We start from the raw sequence: 19,059 nt of genomic DNA, 5'->3' as shown, positions 1-19,059 counted from the left end.
TTGGGCCTTTCTACCCTCAGCACATCAAACAGCTTGCACATTTAAAATGCACAAGTTTAGAGATGAAGTCTTTCAAGTGCATTTTTGCCAACCAACACTATTTGCAGAGCTGACATTAGTTCTAACTTCCAGGAACAGATGTGAAAATCGAAATCTGGCTTAAGAATTAGGTTCAAGAGGGAACTGCACATTTTTAGTCACAGGTTTTAAGTAACTTATAATTAGATGGGTATGTTACTGTCATTAACTATACCTCAGCTAATATTTTGCACATTTAGCAATCATGTTTACAAATGTACCACACAGCAAAACACCCCAAATTCCACTGTATTTCTTATATTATAAAGCTTAAGACATTATTAAATTTTCCTTGACTTACGTTGCTGTACAGTGTCAAAATTTTTTTTATTGATTAGTTGCTTTAATATAATTAACTTTAAACAATAATTCAGTTATTTCTGTGATGCTGAACTGAGCTGCTTGGCTACTATTCTCACCTCAGTTCTTAACTCATGAGAGAGTCACGCCTTGTATGAATGTACTGATGAATTTGATCCTCAAATCACAAGGCAAAACCTTTCCCACCTTTTCCAGAAAAACAAACACTCGGCATTTAAAGGAGTGAACAATAGCTACCCACATTACTCTAAAGCTTTTGGGTTTGCAGCTTTTGAGAAAGCGACACCATAATGCAGTATGACAGGTAAGTGAAAAGAGCCCTGTTTTTTCATTTTTCTCCTGCACTCAGCCACTTACTTACGACCTTCTAAGATGGTGAATGTATAAAAGATGAAAATTACATGCGAGAAACAGCCTTGCCTCTGGAACACCATCCCACAAATCCCTCAGCTGGCTTTGTGTGCTGGTGCAAGCTTCTGTCTCCCACCTCCCTGTGCATGTCTAACCTAATCAAACACAGAGCAGCTAGAGAAAACAAGAGTCCTGCCTGAGGATGCCAGCAGCACCATTCCAGTGCCCAAGCTTCCTAAAAGCTACTCCAACCACCAGCTCTAAAGAGATCTGGCACCAAGATCCCCCTTCAGCCACCTGACCTCTAGCATGATATTTTCATAAATATGCTCTTATGTTTAATGCAAACAACACAACCTCACTCAGTCAGCCCTTGAGGCAACTCCCAGCTTGCCTTTTCCTCTGCATAGAGGTATTCTGATTTGCACATAGTTGGATGTTTTGCTTCTGAAATGAAACTTACACCACCCTCACGTGAACAATTACTCTCTTCTGGATTATTCACATTTTCTACACAGTTTAAACATCCCATATTTCTAAGAGGGATATAGGGAAGTGGGTCAGGATTACATGTTTTCTACTGATTTTTTCTCCACAGATGAGTTTCTAGTTTAAACACATACAGATTCCAACCAAGATCTATAAATCTCTTAACAAAAACTGTCAGAACAAGATTTATGAAAATGCCCTGTCCCTGGTGCTCTCTAACCCAATTAAAAACTCCTCATTGATTGTTTTGTTTCAAAATACTACCAGTCTAAAAATACTATTGTAAACAAACAGCAGTGAGCCACAGATCTTTAGCTAGGAATAAGTACAGAGTATTTATCTAAGTGAATTGAGATGAAATGCAATATAAGTCCTTGTTTAATTTTGACAGGAAAAAAATGCATAGTTTTTGTTGGGTTTGTTGGTTTTTTTTCTCCTCTCAGGATACACAGCTTGTTCAAAGACATCCACAAAATGCCTCAGGGCAGAAATGACAGTGCCAGAGTTTCTCCTATGCTCAGAATGTATGTCACAACAAAATATATTTAGTTTATCCATCATAAATATTTATTTATCTATGGTGTAAAAACACAAGTTTGACTTTCATACTTTCTTGTTTCAACTGCCAGACATGTTAAGACATCTCTCTTTGGCTTACTGTGGTTTTTTTTTGTCAGGAAACACACACTTGAGTCAAATTACATGTGTTCTGATTATGAATTCATGAACAACTCTGTTAAGCTTTAATAACAGCTCTCTCACTAAATGGTTACCATTATATAGGTCTTACCTCAAAAATTTCAAAGCCATAGATGTCCAGCACTCCCATCACCTTCTTTCTCACTTTTGTTTGTGCCTTAAACAAAATTAAACATTGAGTCAGTCATCTATACATTGCATACTTGGGACTCAAGAAAACGAATGTAGGCTGTCAAATACTGCAAACTAAAATGTTAAGTGTGGTTTCCCAAAATACACTTAATGTGAATATTTTTATAAGCTTAAGAACATGGCAGAGAGCAATTTGTTGAGCTGTGATACAGTTATTTGTGTGTAGCAGTGAACAGCCAGGAAAAATGAAATTGGAAAATACGGTTTTACTGTCCACTTTAATTTAAAGGATTTCTATTGATTTTTTTACAAGCACAAAGCAACAATACCTTAATGCTCTCATTGATCCTGGTAACAAGCCAGGAGAACAGGCGACTGTATAAATTCTTAGCCAGAGCATCACGGGCATAATAAGCCTAAACAGAAGAAAGAAGAAAAATGTTATAAATGCTGGGCTTAACCAAACATTTTCCTGCTGCTGACATGTCTTAAAGGTGCTACAAACTGAGGTAAACCAGCACAAGGAGCACTGGCTCTGCCCAAGCAGGCACAGGAGCCAGACCAGGGCTGCCAGACACTTCAGCAGCAGCACCTTGCTGGTGCTCCCCTCTGCCCTCCTGGCCAGGGGCTGGCTGGAACAGCAGCCATAACCAGGGCACCCCAGCTCCCTTCCTGCTCTTCCAGATGCCCACTGAAGACTCACATCCCCCATCCTAATCCGAGGCAAAGGGACCTGAGCAGCTGCAGCTGGAGAAGGCACATTCCTGCTAGCCTGAGCTGATGAGACACAGGTGGCAACTACCCTGGCTCTGCAGCATTACAGGAACATGAATTCACACTGGCAGCAAAGGCTTTTCAGCAGCCCGGGGCCTACAGCTCACATGGAATTACAGCAGTTGCCCTAAATGAAAACAGTCTGCCACAACACTTGCAACATGTGCTTTGTGCAGGACTGTTTGTTTTTTCATTCTCTGCAACATTTGCCTCTCCCTCATCTTTTGGAGGTAATTCACACACAAAACCAAAGCATCCAGTATCTCTGAACATTTAGAAACCTCTGAAAAAAACCCACACTTACACTTCTGATTTATTCAGTGCAGCCTATCAGTTGTACTTCTTATTGGGGTAGTTATGATTTAATCACGCAGAAAAAAATTGCCATTTAAAATTATTCTTGCCTTTAAAATCAGGACCTCTTTTTACCTGAGCCACATTTAGTGTTGTTGAAACTTTCTCTTGTTTGGCCTCAACCGTCCGGAAGCTGAAAGCTCTCTCCAACACAGACTGGTCTATACCTGTCAACTCACAGATTTCCTTGAGTTCTAGCAAGAAAAAGCCAAGTGTAAACATAATTAATCGTTCTTTATGGTTGCTTTTTCTTCCCCAAAACTACCAGCTTTTAAGAAGTGTGGTATTTTCCCAAAGTGCTCTTCAACAGAAGTGTTCCCCAGTCACGCTCTCTCCCCACCACCCTGCCAAGCAAAGTTTTTAAAAACATGCACAGCACAAGGAATCAGTTACTGGTTTTGAAAGCATTTCCTAACTACTTATTTTTGAGAAGAAACTTTCCCTCCATTTATAGCAGACTATTTTTCATAATGAAAATCTTTCAGATGCAAATGAACTTTGAAAATACATCAGCGGCAAAAATATCACCAAATGAATCCGACATTACAGGTAGATATACTGCACAGAACAAAAATCCTCTACTGCAGAAAAACCAAGCAGCTACAGAAAGGCACAGAACCATTTAACATTTTAAAACAAAGTGTTAATAAAGTGGGGGGGAAAAAATCCTTTTTGGAATTTCCAACAGAACGATTGAAATTGCACAAAATGCAGCCTGTAATTGCACAGAATGCAGCCTGTATTTGCCCGAGGGTGAGCTCTGGAAACAATCTAATTTAATTCACATGTAAGGATATTGTATGTCTGCAGAAACTACAAAATTAATAATGACTTCAGACAAATTAGTGGCTTTCCTCCCATCACTAATCTCATCTTACCATTTTTATCTTTGATTTTACTTTCATCTAGGCCATTCGCACGAGATTCAGGCTTAAATTCGATATTTCCCAGTTTCAGAACGGCTGCCACTACTTCAAAAACCGACTGTGTTTCATGATCCATAAACCCAACAATCTGCATTGCATTCTGGAAGTGGGACAAATAAAATTATGAGATAAAAGAATCTACATTTAAACAGATCATACTTGAAAAATTCACCATTTATCTGCATAGGCATAAATTACAAATGGTTCATGAACACTTCTGCTACTGAAAATGCATGTTATAATTCCTATGCTAAGACAAGTAAGTTTTTTAATACACAGGAGGTGTGAAAATGGAGCTGGCATTCAGTCCAGTCCACTTCTAGGACTCATTCAGTATTTGGGTTTCTAAAATGCTGTACTTTTTTTAGCCACTTAATTTAGTTTGTAACCCAACCCAGTTTTTCACAGTCAAATGAACAGGTACTCCTGTCTTCTCAGACCAGTCACTCTTAGAATCTAAATTTGCATACACTGGGAACAAGGTCCTGTATCCATCTTGTCCCTGAGTACAATCAAGCAAAAAGAGGACAGCAAATCACCTTGAGAATCATCCCAGTCCCCTTTTTCTTTGGGCTTGGTCAGCATCACCTGGTCCCTGACGCTCAGTCCCTGCAGTCATAAGCCACTATATAACATAACTTTTCCCAGGACCTGACCAAGGCATCTAGGCTTTTTTCCCCCCCTTCTTTTGTTTTCTTTTTGTTTGTTTGTTTCCTTTTGGTGTTTGGGGTTTTTTTTCTTTTTTTATTCTTCTTTTTTTTTGTCCTTTCTGTATTCCCATAAGAATACTCCAGAAACTTGATCCTATTTCCCAGTTGTATCCAAGAGTCCCTGCGCAAACACATTCTATCCCAGCATGAAGAGTGCCAGCACTCAGAAAAGGTGGCACTCCCAGCCCAGCCCTGCATGAACAGACAGACCCAGGGCCGTAAGAACCCTGCACTGGTGTTGAGTGCACAGCCAGCCCCTCTCCTTCCTACCCTGACTGTTCTGAAGTTTGAAGCATCATCCACTCCATTTACTCTGGCAGAATCAAGGCCCAGGTAGTTGTATCTGCTGAAGTCCCTCTCCAGTTTGAGTTTGCCTAATAAACCAAATAAAAATACCATTAGCAACAGCATTCTTGTTAGTAGCGATTTTATCCCAGAACCAGTATTGTCAGGAACTGTTGTTATTGTTGGATTTTCTTCAAGGATCTTTTAATAAGAACAGGGTTTATAATTTGTTTATAATACATTGCTAAGCCAATTCTGGCTCAGGTATCTGGATAATAGCAAAGCATCTGCTGACTTCAGGTATTACCAATGCCAGTACCACCAATAATTTTAAAAAATGAATCAATAGCACATTTCCCACAAAAGACGATGTGCATGGAACAGCACATCAAATATAAAGAAGACTTGTATCTGAACATGGCACAAGGGCAACACTTACAGAGAAACTCTTCTGATGCACCAGACAGGATCTGATAGAAAATGTGGAAGTTTCTTTCACCTCTGGGCTGCTTAACAACACGAGACTTCTCTAGTAGATCTAAACAAACAAACAAAAATCTCACAGGTCAGGGACAGACTGCTGGAGCAAAACCCTTTAAAATGAATATAACCCTCCATCATTTTCTACTTCATTGCTTTATATCACCATCAGTAAACCAGAAGATGATAAATGGTAGGTATGAACCTTATCATAGTATATCATGTATCTCAAATATTTCTTTGAGCAAGTGGCAAGCCCAGTGCACTTGTAAAGGCTGCAGTCTATGAGCTGCAAAGAGAATTCAGGTCAGGGAGGCAATGTGCTCAAAAGATGTTAACTGATTTACAGTACCACCACAAAATGAGGATTTGGTGAGGATGTGCGAAGGTTTGAAAAGAGGCAAAATGTTACCAGGCTAAGCATATGAAAGATGGGTAAATGAAAAGGGGAAACCAAATAAAGAAAGCATTTGAACCGAATAATTATGCAGCACTTTGTGATCCTCAGGTACATCAGACTATGAAGTAATTCCCAGTGAGGCTGACAGAAGCTCCATCCTGATATACTTAAAGTGAAAGGAAAAAGCAGCACTTTGAAAAGCAGCACTGCACTGATGGAGTAGCTTGACAGGAAGACTGCTCTCAGTGACAGACACATTTCTAAGCCTTGCTCAGGAGGACAGGAATCCAGCCAGGCAGCATAAGCAGACTGACTTGTAACACCATGCAACCACCTCAGACTCAACATCATATTTACCACAGAGGTGGCAATTCAAAGGTTGTTCAGTCTGCATTGCACTGGAAGGCTGTGGTTCACAGTGCTCCAGGAGAAGGAAGAGGAATGCAATAAGAGAACATCTGGACAGGTATCGGTGTGATCTGCTGGTTTGGTACAAAACACATGCTTTTTTTCTTCTTTTCTCAATAGCACAACTACATTTTTCCAGATAGCAAACACACACTTCCCATGTGTTTCTCTTAAGCTACACATATTCAGGGACATGGAGATAGAGACATTCAGTGCCTCATTCCAAGCACACAGTAAAGGAGTTTCCCCCATGTTCCTACCATGACACACCCACCACATCCCTCTGACTGGGGGTTAAGTTCTCTCTAAGCCTGTGCAAGAAGGAAACTCCCAAAGGGAACTGTCACTCTTCAGAACATCCACAAAGTGAGATGAGGTTTCACAAAGGTAAGACATGGGGAACACCAAGTCATAACATGGGGGTTGTTAAGCACCTCCCCTTGCTGGAATATCTGAGGTGTATTCTACTACACCTTTTCTCAGATTCCTTCCTGCTGAAACTTGAGCCTGTTCAGTCTCAGCAATCTGGGAAGTTAGAGGTGGCACTCAGGTCAGCAACCTTTGTGCTGCAACTCCCCACCCCAGTCCCACCACGGAGGAGCAATTGAGGAGCTCCTGGCCCAGCAGGGCTTAGCCTGAGAGGGGGGGTGTATCTGTCCTGGGGTTCCCTTCATTAACAGAGAAGTGCAATAGAGTGTGTTCCTATTACTGCTGGTTACAGGCAGTGCATGCTGCCTGTGCTGCCCACTGTAATTACCTATCTACATCCCTTCTCATGGAATAGGAAATAAAGACCATTCTGAAGGGCCCAAAGTAACCTCAACATACAAAATTACACAAGTCTTAGAGTCCCTCCTCCACATAAACTACAGCGAGTCAAGTTCAAGAATTACTTTCTGCTCTAATAATTGGCCAGTGACAACAATGACAAAATTCAGACAGTATTATTAATTTTGTGATTGGTTGATAGTAGGACATGTTCCAAGTATTTACAGGCTGAGAGAGGCTCATCCCCCATCCAAGCGTTAATACTTGGGCTGGGAAAGGCAAGGTGAGCAGCAGGCAGCTCAGAGTTGTGCTGGCTGTGAAGGCTCTCCAGGCAAGTGCTGGAACAGATCGCAGCCAAATTTAATCTCAAAAAAATAAACAACTTCAGCTCCCACAGTGGCTACACACACTTCAGGAAATGGCTGTATTCTCAAAGGATATTGAAGCAATGTGGCTTGGCTTATTTGGGTTTAAAAATACTCTACCTATAAATTTAGTCAAACGCTGTCATAAAAGCCCAGCTACACATCCTGGCAAAGTATTGTATGCAAGCCTTCTAATCACATGCATTCAGCAGATTTAAAAAGCAGGTTCCCGAACGTATGTGAAATTAGTTATGTTTAGGAGGATAACTGTTTTGGTTTTTTCACTAGTTTATCTTATTTATATATTTTTAGAAGCAACAAAGTTAACCAATTAGCAATCAGTTTTCAAAAGTCCTAACATTCCATATTCTGTCAGTCTTCATAATTGAGGAAAAAAGCTCCAGAAAGGAGTCACTGTCAGAAAATCAGATATTTTCCTTAACAAAGCAGCTGCTGCCAATTCTTTTTAAATCTGCGTTCATCAGGGTTTTTTTTTCCTTTTCTTTCTGTTCACATGCAGACTGAAATCAGACTTGTAAGACAGATCCAGACCATCTGCCCAATTCTTCAGAAAACTTCTTCCCTCTGTTTGCCCTAATTAGCATTTTAATAAATCGACCACATATACCAGTAACTTTTTGTTAACTCTCAGCCAATTACCAATTCTGAGGATCAAACACCCCTAAGAGGAAAGACAAAGCTGCACCTCAGATTGCTGCACGTGGCCACTCAGTGATTCTGTTGACGGTGTGGACAGATGGTGCTCATCTATGTGAAAATCCACAGAACCAAAAACCCCCAAACTCTCTCCACACTACATTTTGTTACATGCCTATATGAATTATGTATAGGGACTATACAGAATTACCAGGAGAGCACATACAGAATTACATATGGTGTGTTTATGGGTTAGGTGTTATTTCTGCATCCTCTAACACTGCTGCTGCTTCAATGGGAATGTTTAACCTGGTGCATGCACCAAAGCACCAGGAAAAATTAAATTGCCTTGGAAAAGTTCAACCTTCTTATGTCATACTCTCTGAATACCCATCAATTTGGATGACTCAAAATCCAGCTACAGGCCTCAGATTCTGAAGATTCTGTGTTATTCCTAGATATCAGTGTTTAAATGCAAGAGATCTGTGTAAGCACCCTGCTAAACAATTTGACTGAACATAAAAGAAAAAAAAAAAAAACATGCTGAATACTTCTGCAAACTCTAATGCACAACTTTACACAATTTTTCTTTTTGGTTACTTGACCCATGAACTCAAGGGGTGCAGAAATATTTAGGATATTTGTATTTCTCTAAATATACTAGAAATCAAATCAACATTCAAGAAAGGAGCAAGCAAACAGTAAAACCAAAAAATGACACTACCTTGGTACTTTCTAAATAATCCAGGAGAAGTTTGTTTTAGTCATAGTCTCTTCAGCTGGCCATGACCAAGGACCCTTTTAGCTGCTTAACCAAAGTTACAGAACATATTCTAGTCACAGCAGCTTATTTCTACAGCCACATTTTCTCTTTTCCTACCTTGATTATCTAGCTGTCATCAAAAAAAGTCATTGATTAAAAAGTTTCTCATTAACTTTTCCCTATTATTACCACCAAGTTTATAATAATGTTCTCCTGGAGAAACTGATCCATAATTGTGTCAATCAAAAACAACTACATGGGCAGTATGTGCATTGACAACGACTGCACAATTCTAAGTGTTAAATCCTCATTGCTCAAGTAAGGAATGAATGATGTTTAAAAACAAGCTAATCAAAATGTTTAGTATAGTTTGTAGTTTGTTTTTTCAAACTCTTCCTAATTTAGGCAAAACCATTGCCTAGGTGGTGGTAACTGTGCTAAGAGGAACACCAAGGGAGATGTTGCAACAAGTGAAGATTAAAAAAGAAAAATCAAAAAGAAAATCAACAAGAATGGGTATCTCTTCCCATAATGTCTAATTGTCCAATTTGTACAGTATTTCCCTAAGGAAAGGAGCTTTCCAACAGCAGCCACACAACAGCTCAGGCTGCAGATTTCTCAGTAAGTGGGTAATTACTTCCGACTTTTAAAATGAACAAACAAGTTGCAAAAAAGAGTAAGTTGCAAAGTTATCACTTTGCTAGCTTTAAAAAAAAAAGAAAAAGTTGTTGCCTTAGATAAACAGCATAGATTTCTTCCATGCTGTTGTTGGACAAGATGGCAAAACAGGGCCCTTTCTTAATCTCTTGTTATTTGGACTCTAAGGACATTGTGCTGGTTAAAAATGGCTTTTCCAGATCAGGCATTGCGTATCCTTTACTTCACAACCTGCACCACTGTTGTCTCCTAGTTAATCATTAAATCACTGAAGGGCTTAGGCAGATTAGGAAAGATCACCTAGTGCTAAGAGCCAGGTATTTTTCAGCAGGAAATTCCAGGTGAAACACGAAAATTTAAGACTTACAAAAATTCTGGGAAAGATATTGTAAGATCCATGCTTTTCAAAAGGTCTAAACTATTGTAAGTGTGAAACATTTTGAGCTGTACTATGCAAAACCACTTCAGCCACCAAATTTAGTGTACACAAAACAAGTCACAAAACTAAGAAACCAAGTGTGCACACAAACACTGCCTTAAGTACAAAACATGCAGCGTCTGTGGACAAAGAGTCATATTTTAGAGCTGAAAAAAGCTATTGCAATTAGCATCTATTACTTCAAAACCAAACACACCTATTTTTACATAAGGTAGGTATTATTACGTAATTGCAGGTGGAAAAGAAACTACCATTCTCCTTTCTCTCATCCTCACTAACAGAGTAGTTATAATAAATGGCAAACTAAGAATAGTACTGATCTTTTCTGTAATTTATTTCCACAATATTACATCCAGCAACACATAGAGCAACACTCTAATGCTGCCTTTACTAGTAAAGTGCTCCGTAAAAAAACCCCTCTGAGTGCGTAAGTGCTGACAAGACTGTCCACTGCAACAGCAGTGACTGTAAACACCCCGCAGGAGGGCAGAAAGAGCAGATACACCTCAGACTCAATTCCGAGAGAGAAAATGTAAATGCCATTTCCCTGTTTGCAGGTGCCATTTAAAGCAGCAACACACCTTTAAGCAGGGATTCATGTTTGCTACTAAACCGTGATGGGATGCCCACAGTCCCAGGTGGCAGCACAGAAAAGGTTTCATGTTTACCAATGCTCACAGGAGTAGTTTGGATTTCCTAACCCCAGCACATGAAACAGGGCACCCATGGATGGATGGGCTGGCTAGCAGCTGGCACCAGGACTGAGCACCTTCCATGGGCTCCAGCGTCTCCCACCCATTAGGAAAACAAGCTGGGATGTTCACAGAAAGCTAACAAAAAGGGAGGACTAACAACTCAGGCTTACAGCACACCTCAGTCAGCCTTCTTCGCCCTCCTACTCACCCCCACACCTGCTGGTGGAGGATCAAACAACACATGCTGCCTTGTAGTCTCAGGGGAAAAAATTCCTACTGAAGTAAAAAACTGAAAGTTTGCATAAATCACATTCATTTCAAATTTTCCATCCCCAATTTCTTTTTATGACTGTTCATGATGATATAACAATATATCAATTTCCTTGGAAACCAGCACAGTCAGAAGATCTGAGCTGCCATGTACTGTACATGAAATGAGACTGCACAGATTTTACACTGTTCAAACACAACATTATCTTCAGTTTGGGTACATACCAGTTCTGAATTTACAGATGCCACAAATCCCTTCCATTTCATTACTTCCATTCTGATTCTACTCAAAAGATTCACCCTTCTGTTTATGGCACATTAAATGTTTCAGACCTATCAGCTGGATATTCCCACTGGCTGCACACTGGACAGGGCAGACATGCAGTGTGCACTGTCATGATAATTTCACCCTCTAACTCCATCTGGTAAAAGCTTAACCCATCCCATTAAGAAGCAGGAGATCATTGAAGGGCACCAGGAGAATGGCCTGAGGGAAGGTCACAGCAGCACCAGCCACCACACGAAGGTTCACCATGGGCAGAGGGACCAGCCTTCCACAGAGCTTCACAGCATTCCAGAGCAGGACAGAACAGGCCATTCCAAAAGAGACCTTTCAGCCTAACAGGTCTGTGCTTATCTACACCAGCCTGATAAAATTAGTAGCTTATCTTGGTTACCATTCTTGCCACCAAAATAACCTATATGTTCACCGTGTCTGCTTCAAGCCACTCACAGTATGAAATACATCTGGGTGACATAGGCTGTGGCCCAAAAAGCCCACTACCTTAACTGACGTTTGGAAATCAAGCTGGTCAAAAACAACTCTTAAAGTTTAATCAAAGCATTATGATGTCATCTTCACATCATATTAATACCAAACCAACAGATGGTCAGAAATCAAAGAATATTTATTTTTTCATTATCATACTTTTCCTTTTAAGCATAAGAAACTTCAGCACTTGATGCAACTTGACTTCATGCTTGATGAATTATGAAGACAAATCCTGATTTTGACTTAAACCAGAGTAAATTCTGAGTGGTGTGAAAGAATTTAGGCCCCCAATATCCTCAGAATGGTGATACCTCACAGAAAAAGACATTGGCATTGCAATGCACTGCTGCAGACATGTGGAAAAGATCTAAGGCAGCACAATCAACTTGCTTTGAAACTGCAAAGAATTTTAAATCTCTTTTAAAGAGAGATGGATACAGTACCAAATTTTGCAAACATTTAATCAAAGATGCAATATATTAACATGCTGCTATGAGAACTCAGTATTTACCTGTGACATACCCTGCCAAGAATGAGGCGTTTCATAGTTCAACAAGTAACATCTTTTCCACAATAGGGCTTACACATCATGTCTTTATTCTTAAATAGAATTAATCTTCTTGCTATTAGATATTTATTACATGTGACAAGACAGAAAGAATGCCTAAAACAGGCATATTTTAGACAGATCCAGAAATATGTCTGCCCTTTGATACATATGTCATCACATCATTACAATTACATGTAATGTTATAATTACACCATGCAAAGATTTATGGGGCAGATAAACCACAGGGCAACTATTTGGATTGCCTTTTGATATGACACAATATTTTAATTACATGATTCAGTGCAGTACTTTCAAAGACAGACTGTTACATGTCCACTCTTACAAAGGAGGGTTCATTTTTATGTATCCATTCTGAATGTGAAATAAAAAGAAACTAGTAACAGCCTTTTAGAACCTTTTCGCTCACATTTAATTATTATGAATATATTATGTTTGGCCCCTAATTTTGTTGACTGCCAAATGTCAAATCTAATAGACATCCACAAACACTTATATAGTGACTAATTTGAGTTTCAAGATCTACTCTGTCACAAAAATCATGCTCTTCAGGCACAGTTCCAAAAGGTGACCTGGTCCAGAAAAAATGTCTGCCCTCTGAAAAAAGCCAAAACCTACATTTATGTGCAAAATTCTTCACAGTGTTTTTAAAATGTTTATGTTATATATGGAGAGTACAGTTCACCTTGGGTGAGTCTCATTATTTCACAACCAGTAAAATGCCAATGGAGTCAAAAGTCACATCTTTAGAAGCAGCAGATGAATTTGGCTGAGTGGAAAGAGAGGTCAAGGCTAGGTCAGTGACACCTAGTATAGTCACTCACTGCTCTCTTCCTCCCCTTTAAAAAAAAAAAGAAAACCAAACAAATATAGCTTTATATAGCACAGAGGAGAAATTTATTTTAAAAGTGGCACTTAAACCCTCAAAAGAAAAGCAAGTCAAAGCATTCTGGGCTGCCATTCAATTCCCAGCCTTTTTCCTCCCAACAGAGAGCTGGTCAGAATTTCTGAATTGCTACAGGTGTCATAAAACAACCTCCAAGGCCACCTTTGCCTCCCTAAACTCAACAGATGTTCATCCTCTCTCATTATAAACCTTTTCCTACACTTTGAGGTGTGTAAATTAGCACAGAAGGCTCTGGTTCCAAGTGAACATACTCATCTCATAGTGATCTCCAGCACACTTTGTATCACCCTTGCAAATTACAGGACAGCATCATCTGGACATCATCTGCCATAAATACATGACCCATCAAACCTAGTGACACAACTGATTCCAGGGATTCAAGCATAAAAAGACCCTCAGATATCCATATGCATCTGCCACCAGCTTCAGAAACAACACACAGACTCACACGCATCACTCTGTACCTTTGAAACAACACAGTCAATTCAATATTCATGCTTACTTCTTCAAGTCTGTTTTCACTCACTCTAAGGTACATTATCCAGCACCGTAACAACAAAAAAAATTAAAAAGCAGAATTTATCACATAATGGAGAGAGATTCTATTAGACAATCACAGCTGATCTTTTCAATAATTTAACCATCTCCCTTTTTATACAAAACATTTTAATCTGTGAATATGCTGATACCAGAAGTAATACTCACAGTTGCTTATAACTCCCCCAAGTGGGTCACCTTTGAAATCAAACTCAATATCCATGTATTTTCCCTGTGAAAGCAACAGATTTTAAGATTATAAGTTCTGTTTAAGAAAAACTGCTCAAGACATTGTTTAAGTTAGTTGCTTGAAAGGTTAAAAGAGTGATCTGAGAGTCTCCTGTCAGATTTCTGAAAAACAGAAAATTATTCAAATCTTCTAAGACATTATCACAGCCAGGGATTTTTATGAAAACAGCTTTAATCGGGTCTGTAAAGCAACCCAGTAGCTTGCTCAGTTTCTAAGGTTCTATGAAGAAAACGCACGTTATACAAACTTCCATCGGAGTGCCAGGAACACCAAACAATCCCTGCAGCCATTTAGGTATCGCCATGCTTATTTACTTATTTAGGATGCAGGAAGAAATGATCTTGCAGGCGGCCTTCTTTCCTCAATGGGAGCTCTCAGAGCGTGAATCAAGGCAGCTGACGGAGAGCCACTGAGTCTGGCCCGAAGGAGCGGCTGGCAGCGAGCGCTGCTCGCAATCGCGGGACGTCTGTCCCTGAGCGTGTGCCTGCCTTGTAAAAGTGATGGATTCTTCCCGCTGAACTCTCTCCCTCGTAACTCAGGAGACCAGAGGCAACAATTAACGGGCTGTCACCGCACAAGCGATTTCAATCCTGGCCATGCTGGCGCAGTATGTTTCCTTGACTTCTGCTTGACTTTTCCACATCATAGAAGATTGCTCTGGTCTTCGCATCATTTTAATTTATTTGACAAGTGCTTAATGTAGTAACAGCTAAATTTAACAGTGACAAAATGGACAGAACCACACTGTGCAGAAAAGGCAAAAGCAATGCTGCTCGCACTGCCAAGGCACTTAAGAGAGATAAAAGCTGCTGGTAGTAATTCAGCCAAATTCCACCCTCTGGCGCACACTTAACAGAGGACGCTGTTCACTGAGAGGGAGGGGGGTGAACACTGGAACAGGCTGCCCAGAGAAGCAGGGCAGGTTCAGGGCCAGCCTGGACAGTGCTCTGAGCAACCTGGTCCAGTGGAAGGTGTCCCTGCCCATGGCAGGGAGGTGGAATGAGGTGGCCTTTAAGGTCCATTCCAGCCAAAACCTTTCCAAGATTCTAGGACAAAAACAGCACATTGAAAAGCCTTGTGTTTATACTTCCTTATTCACTGCATTTAGGAAGAGATTGGGTTTTATTTATTTTTCTATTTTACTTTTAATTACAGAACATAAAAAACCAAGCACTTTACACTGACTCACTCAAAGATACTTTCTAATTTACTGAGTATTTTGTCAAGGCTGGCTTGACTCTACTTAAACTCTTATTTTCCTTGCTGCCAGATGAGGTAGCTAGACAGGACAGTATTTGTACTGTCTTGTTCAAGGTTAATTCTGAGCTGATTCAAATTTCAGAGATAAAAAAATTAAATCAGATAATTAAATTTTCATTTCCCATAGACTGGGACAGCTGGGTGTTTCCAAAAGTATTTTTAGCTCTGTGTTTATAAGCAAAGACTTGAAAGGCAAAATAGTTGTTAGTTGCACTTTGTCCTGGAAAGACTTCTGGGCTGTCTGCTCATCATTTCTGTAGTGTCAGGCCTGATAACTGCAATGTTTCTACCCTTTCTATTAAAAAACATTTTAAAGATCTCTACAGGTGCCCCAAATTTTGGCCCTGCCCTCGTGATGAACACCCCTTGCTCTGTTCACAATCAGACGCAATGAGCTGCAGAAGGAGCATTCATAGACATATGGAACATCATCAACTCTTGACAATTAGAAGGGAAGGGGAGGAAATCTCCCAAGTGGAAAAAAAGCGCCTCTCTCCAGTCTCACAATGTCCAGCACTTTTATCCATTTGCTTTTACTCACAACACACCATTCTCCCAGTTTATTGATCTTCCTTCTGTTGTCAACTTTATACATCTCACAGTATTACTCTTCTGGACACAAGTGAGCAAATGACAGAGTTGTACTCAGCTTTCTGATTTTAGCAGGAGAAACTATGATAAGTATTCACACTTCTGAACCTCTCAACTCTAGCTTCAACTTCTCTGTTTTCCCAACTGTCAATTCTGATAATTTCTCATTCAGTTTCATGCTAAAAAAGGCTGAATTCAACCAGCTGATTATAAAGAATTTAAGCAAAAAAGTAACATTACAAATGTTTATATTAAAACCAAAGTTGTGAACATATTTTGAAATGTTATAGAAAGCAAATGGGAACCTAAAGTAGTAATTTTAACAAAAAATATATACATATGAATGGAAAACAAGATCACATGGAAAGATCTATTTGCTAAGCAGACCAGTTGCTGGACACATGGTCACTGACACAAAAAGCCACCAGTGCCAAAAAATTAAAGAACCCAGCTGCACTGTAATTACGTTTTCATCCGGTCACAGGCTGCCACATCCTAATTTTGTTTTTCTTTTTTAGCCTCTACTTTGATATTCAATTGAACTCTATGCCCATATCAGAAACCAAAAAGATTTCTGGCAAGGAGGTGAAATGTCTTTTAAGAGGGGTCACTAACAGTGCCCTCCTAACACACTGGTGAAGGGGAACAAGCTCCAATGTACAAAATGAAATACTGATTGTTGCTGAAGGTGTTTGCCTTCTTCAAACACCACAGTCCTCAGACAACTACAAGAAAGCTCCCCAAATTATTCCTTCCCTCTTCACAGATGCCTCGATGGGTGACACATGGTAAACCAGAAGTAGCCAACAGCACAGCATGCTCCTCAAAAAGGACAGAAGAAAATACTTACAAATCTAGAGGAGTTGTCATTCCGCGCCGTTTTGGCATTTCCAAAAGCTGGAGAAAAACAAATATGACAAGCAAATCTATCAGTAAAAAAACACTTAAATGATAAAATATCCAGGTCTGCTTATATATTTAAAGGAATTACAGACTTCTGAGAAACAATACTCTGCTCATTGTATGGGCATCAGTCACTGGGGACAGAGTGTGACAGACATGATCACAAATGAGAAAAACCTACAGAAGTCCAAAGAAGTTTAGTCTCAACACCTTCCTTGTTTAAAAAAGCTAAAGAAAAATGTACAAGAGGAAATGGTTCCAAAACAAAACTGCACCCATATTAAGCATATATCTTTGGGGTTTGAATCAACAAATTCATGATTTTATTACCCAAATAACTAAATACAGGAAGTACTTCTTCCTCTTCATTTCAGAGACAGAAATGAATCCTAGTTCCCAGAAAAGAGTATGTTAAAAGCTGGAGGCCAGAACGGAGGAAATTACAGAATGACACTTAAAAATTGTTTGCATGGGACAGTTTAATCAATGCTTTGAAACTGACTTATTTACACCATTTCCACTCATTAGTCCTACCTTAAGGTGAATATTAATCAGCTGAAATCAGTCAGGTTTACAATGAAAGTTTGTCTTCAGCTTGACCTAAACTAGCTTTCTGAATAGTTTGGTTCCAATTTCTTTAGCTCAAGTTTTATGACAATGAAAATTCTCTGAGAAAGGACTTCCCAGGGCTATGTTCAGATAGGCAGTCAACATCTTAGAGCATGGGCAGGACAAGAACTCAGACTGGGGGACAATTCCAGCTCTGAAACTCACACATTGTCCAAGCACATGGAGTCAAACAGGAGTGTCCACTCCATCATTAGGTACAGCACTCCTACTTCTAACAAGAGACTTTATTTATCCCAGTATTTATTTACATAGCATATATATATTTTCAAAGATCCAGTCAAATCAATGGTTTTTGGGCAGAAATAAATACATGCCTTTAGGCTTCTACAAACTTGCATGAGTAGACTTATTCTTGACCAAAGAACTAGAGCCAAAATGAAAAGTTTGTTGATCCTAAAGGCCAGGATAAGTGAAAGAATTGTTTTTAAAATCTTTATGCCCTGCAATAAATCATCTTTTCAACAACCAAATCTCTGAGCTGCATTTTCTTAAACGCAGTGCTGAACAGTAGAGTCATTTATAACTGCATGGAGTCAAGCACAAATGTTCCATTATAAAGCATGAGACACATTCCTTGGTTTTCCCTAAAGTTCATTGTTTCTAAAAGTTAATTTACAGTAGCAACTGTAGTTTTAAAAAAATAATCCCATAAGATAAATTATGCATATGTAACATTTATGTAATTTTCTTGCACTGCAGTTTGACTGAAACAGAGCTACATAACCAAAGAAAAATAAATCTGACCACAAATGCTTAATTTCTCTCTAAAACCTATATAAGCAGCCAGGCTTGCTCAGTTTTTATTCCTTATGGAATAAGCCAGTGTTCAACCTTCCAAAAAAGCTAAACAGGCACTACCAGCACACCAAGCAGAACAAATAGTACCTTAAAATGATAAGGCAATCTTCAGTAAGCCTAGCTGATTCCTCTTGCATTAAACCAAAGCTTCACAAACCAACAAGAAATCAAACACATTTAGCAGTCCCTGGGGAACAATCTAGCTTTGGCAAGAAAAGCCTCTGCACCCACCATGCCATTTCTGTCTATATCTGAAATCTGCTTCCAGAACAGAGATAAAACAATGCAGCTCTTCTCTGTGAACCCAAAACAATGGAAGGCTGCAATCCCCCCATTCAGCTCTAAGGGGAACACAGCTGATCATCAAAGAAAGGCTTATCCAGCACTTCCATTATTCTTAAACATCAGCATTTCATCCTTTCTTTACAAGTCTTTGCTTACAATTTCTGTTCTTTGTACAAAGACCACGTTTTAACCGTCCAGTTCCCCACTGCTCTCTGCCCACTTTCTTGCATTCCCTTTACTTTTTTTTTAACTTTTCCCTCTGTTCTTGCTTGTAGAGTGCTTGTCCCCTACAGACTCCAATTCATCACATATAAGCAAGGCAATAAACATAATGTTGACACTCAACAGTCTTTACAAACATCACATATGATCTGGCCATAGTGCAAAATTGTCTTTTGACAACTGACTTTGTCTCAGCCCTACAACAGCTTCAAGAATTCTGGGAAAGACTGAGCCAGGAATCGACACAATAGACCTAAATAAGTCAATGCTAACCAAGGAACTTCTGAAGGCAATTATTAGACAATGGGACAACAC

General features: G+C 39.5%; 1 protein-coding gene across 7 annotated transcripts in view; it reads right to left on the bottom strand.

Moving 5' to 3' along the window:
- MYO1B (myosin IB) overlaps window positions 1-19,059 on the bottom strand; it is a 110,197-nt gene that overhangs the window by 38,589 nt on the left and 52,549 nt on the right. For all 7 annotated transcript variants that reach the window (XM_032114081.1, XM_032114084.1, XM_032114086.1 and 4 more), the window contains exons 6-13: window positions 16,757-16,803; window positions 13,974-14,037; window positions 5,559-5,657; window positions 5,105-5,208; window positions 4,077-4,224; window positions 3,274-3,392; window positions 2,400-2,486; window positions 2,030-2,095 (exon numbers count right to left, since the gene is read on the bottom strand). In XM_032114081.1, the coding sequence (XP_031969972.1) occupies window positions 2,030-2,095; window positions 2,400-2,486; window positions 3,274-3,392; window positions 4,077-4,224; window positions 5,105-5,208; window positions 5,559-5,657; window positions 13,974-14,037; window positions 16,757-16,803 (734 nt within the window). The remainder of the gene's footprint in view (window positions 1-2,029; window positions 2,096-2,399; window positions 2,487-3,273; window positions 3,393-4,076; window positions 4,225-5,104; window positions 5,209-5,558; window positions 5,658-13,973; window positions 14,038-16,756; window positions 16,804-19,059) is intronic.

The sequence above is a fragment of the Corvus moneduloides genome, chromosome 7, assembly GCF_009650955.1.
Source record: "Corvus moneduloides isolate bCorMon1 chromosome 7, bCorMon1.pri, whole genome shotgun sequence".
NCBI classification, from domain to species: domain Eukaryota; kingdom Metazoa; phylum Chordata; class Aves; order Passeriformes; family Corvidae; genus Corvus; species Corvus moneduloides.
Note: the sequence above shows the minus strand (reverse complement) of the source record. Positions and strands in the feature narration are given on the sequence as shown.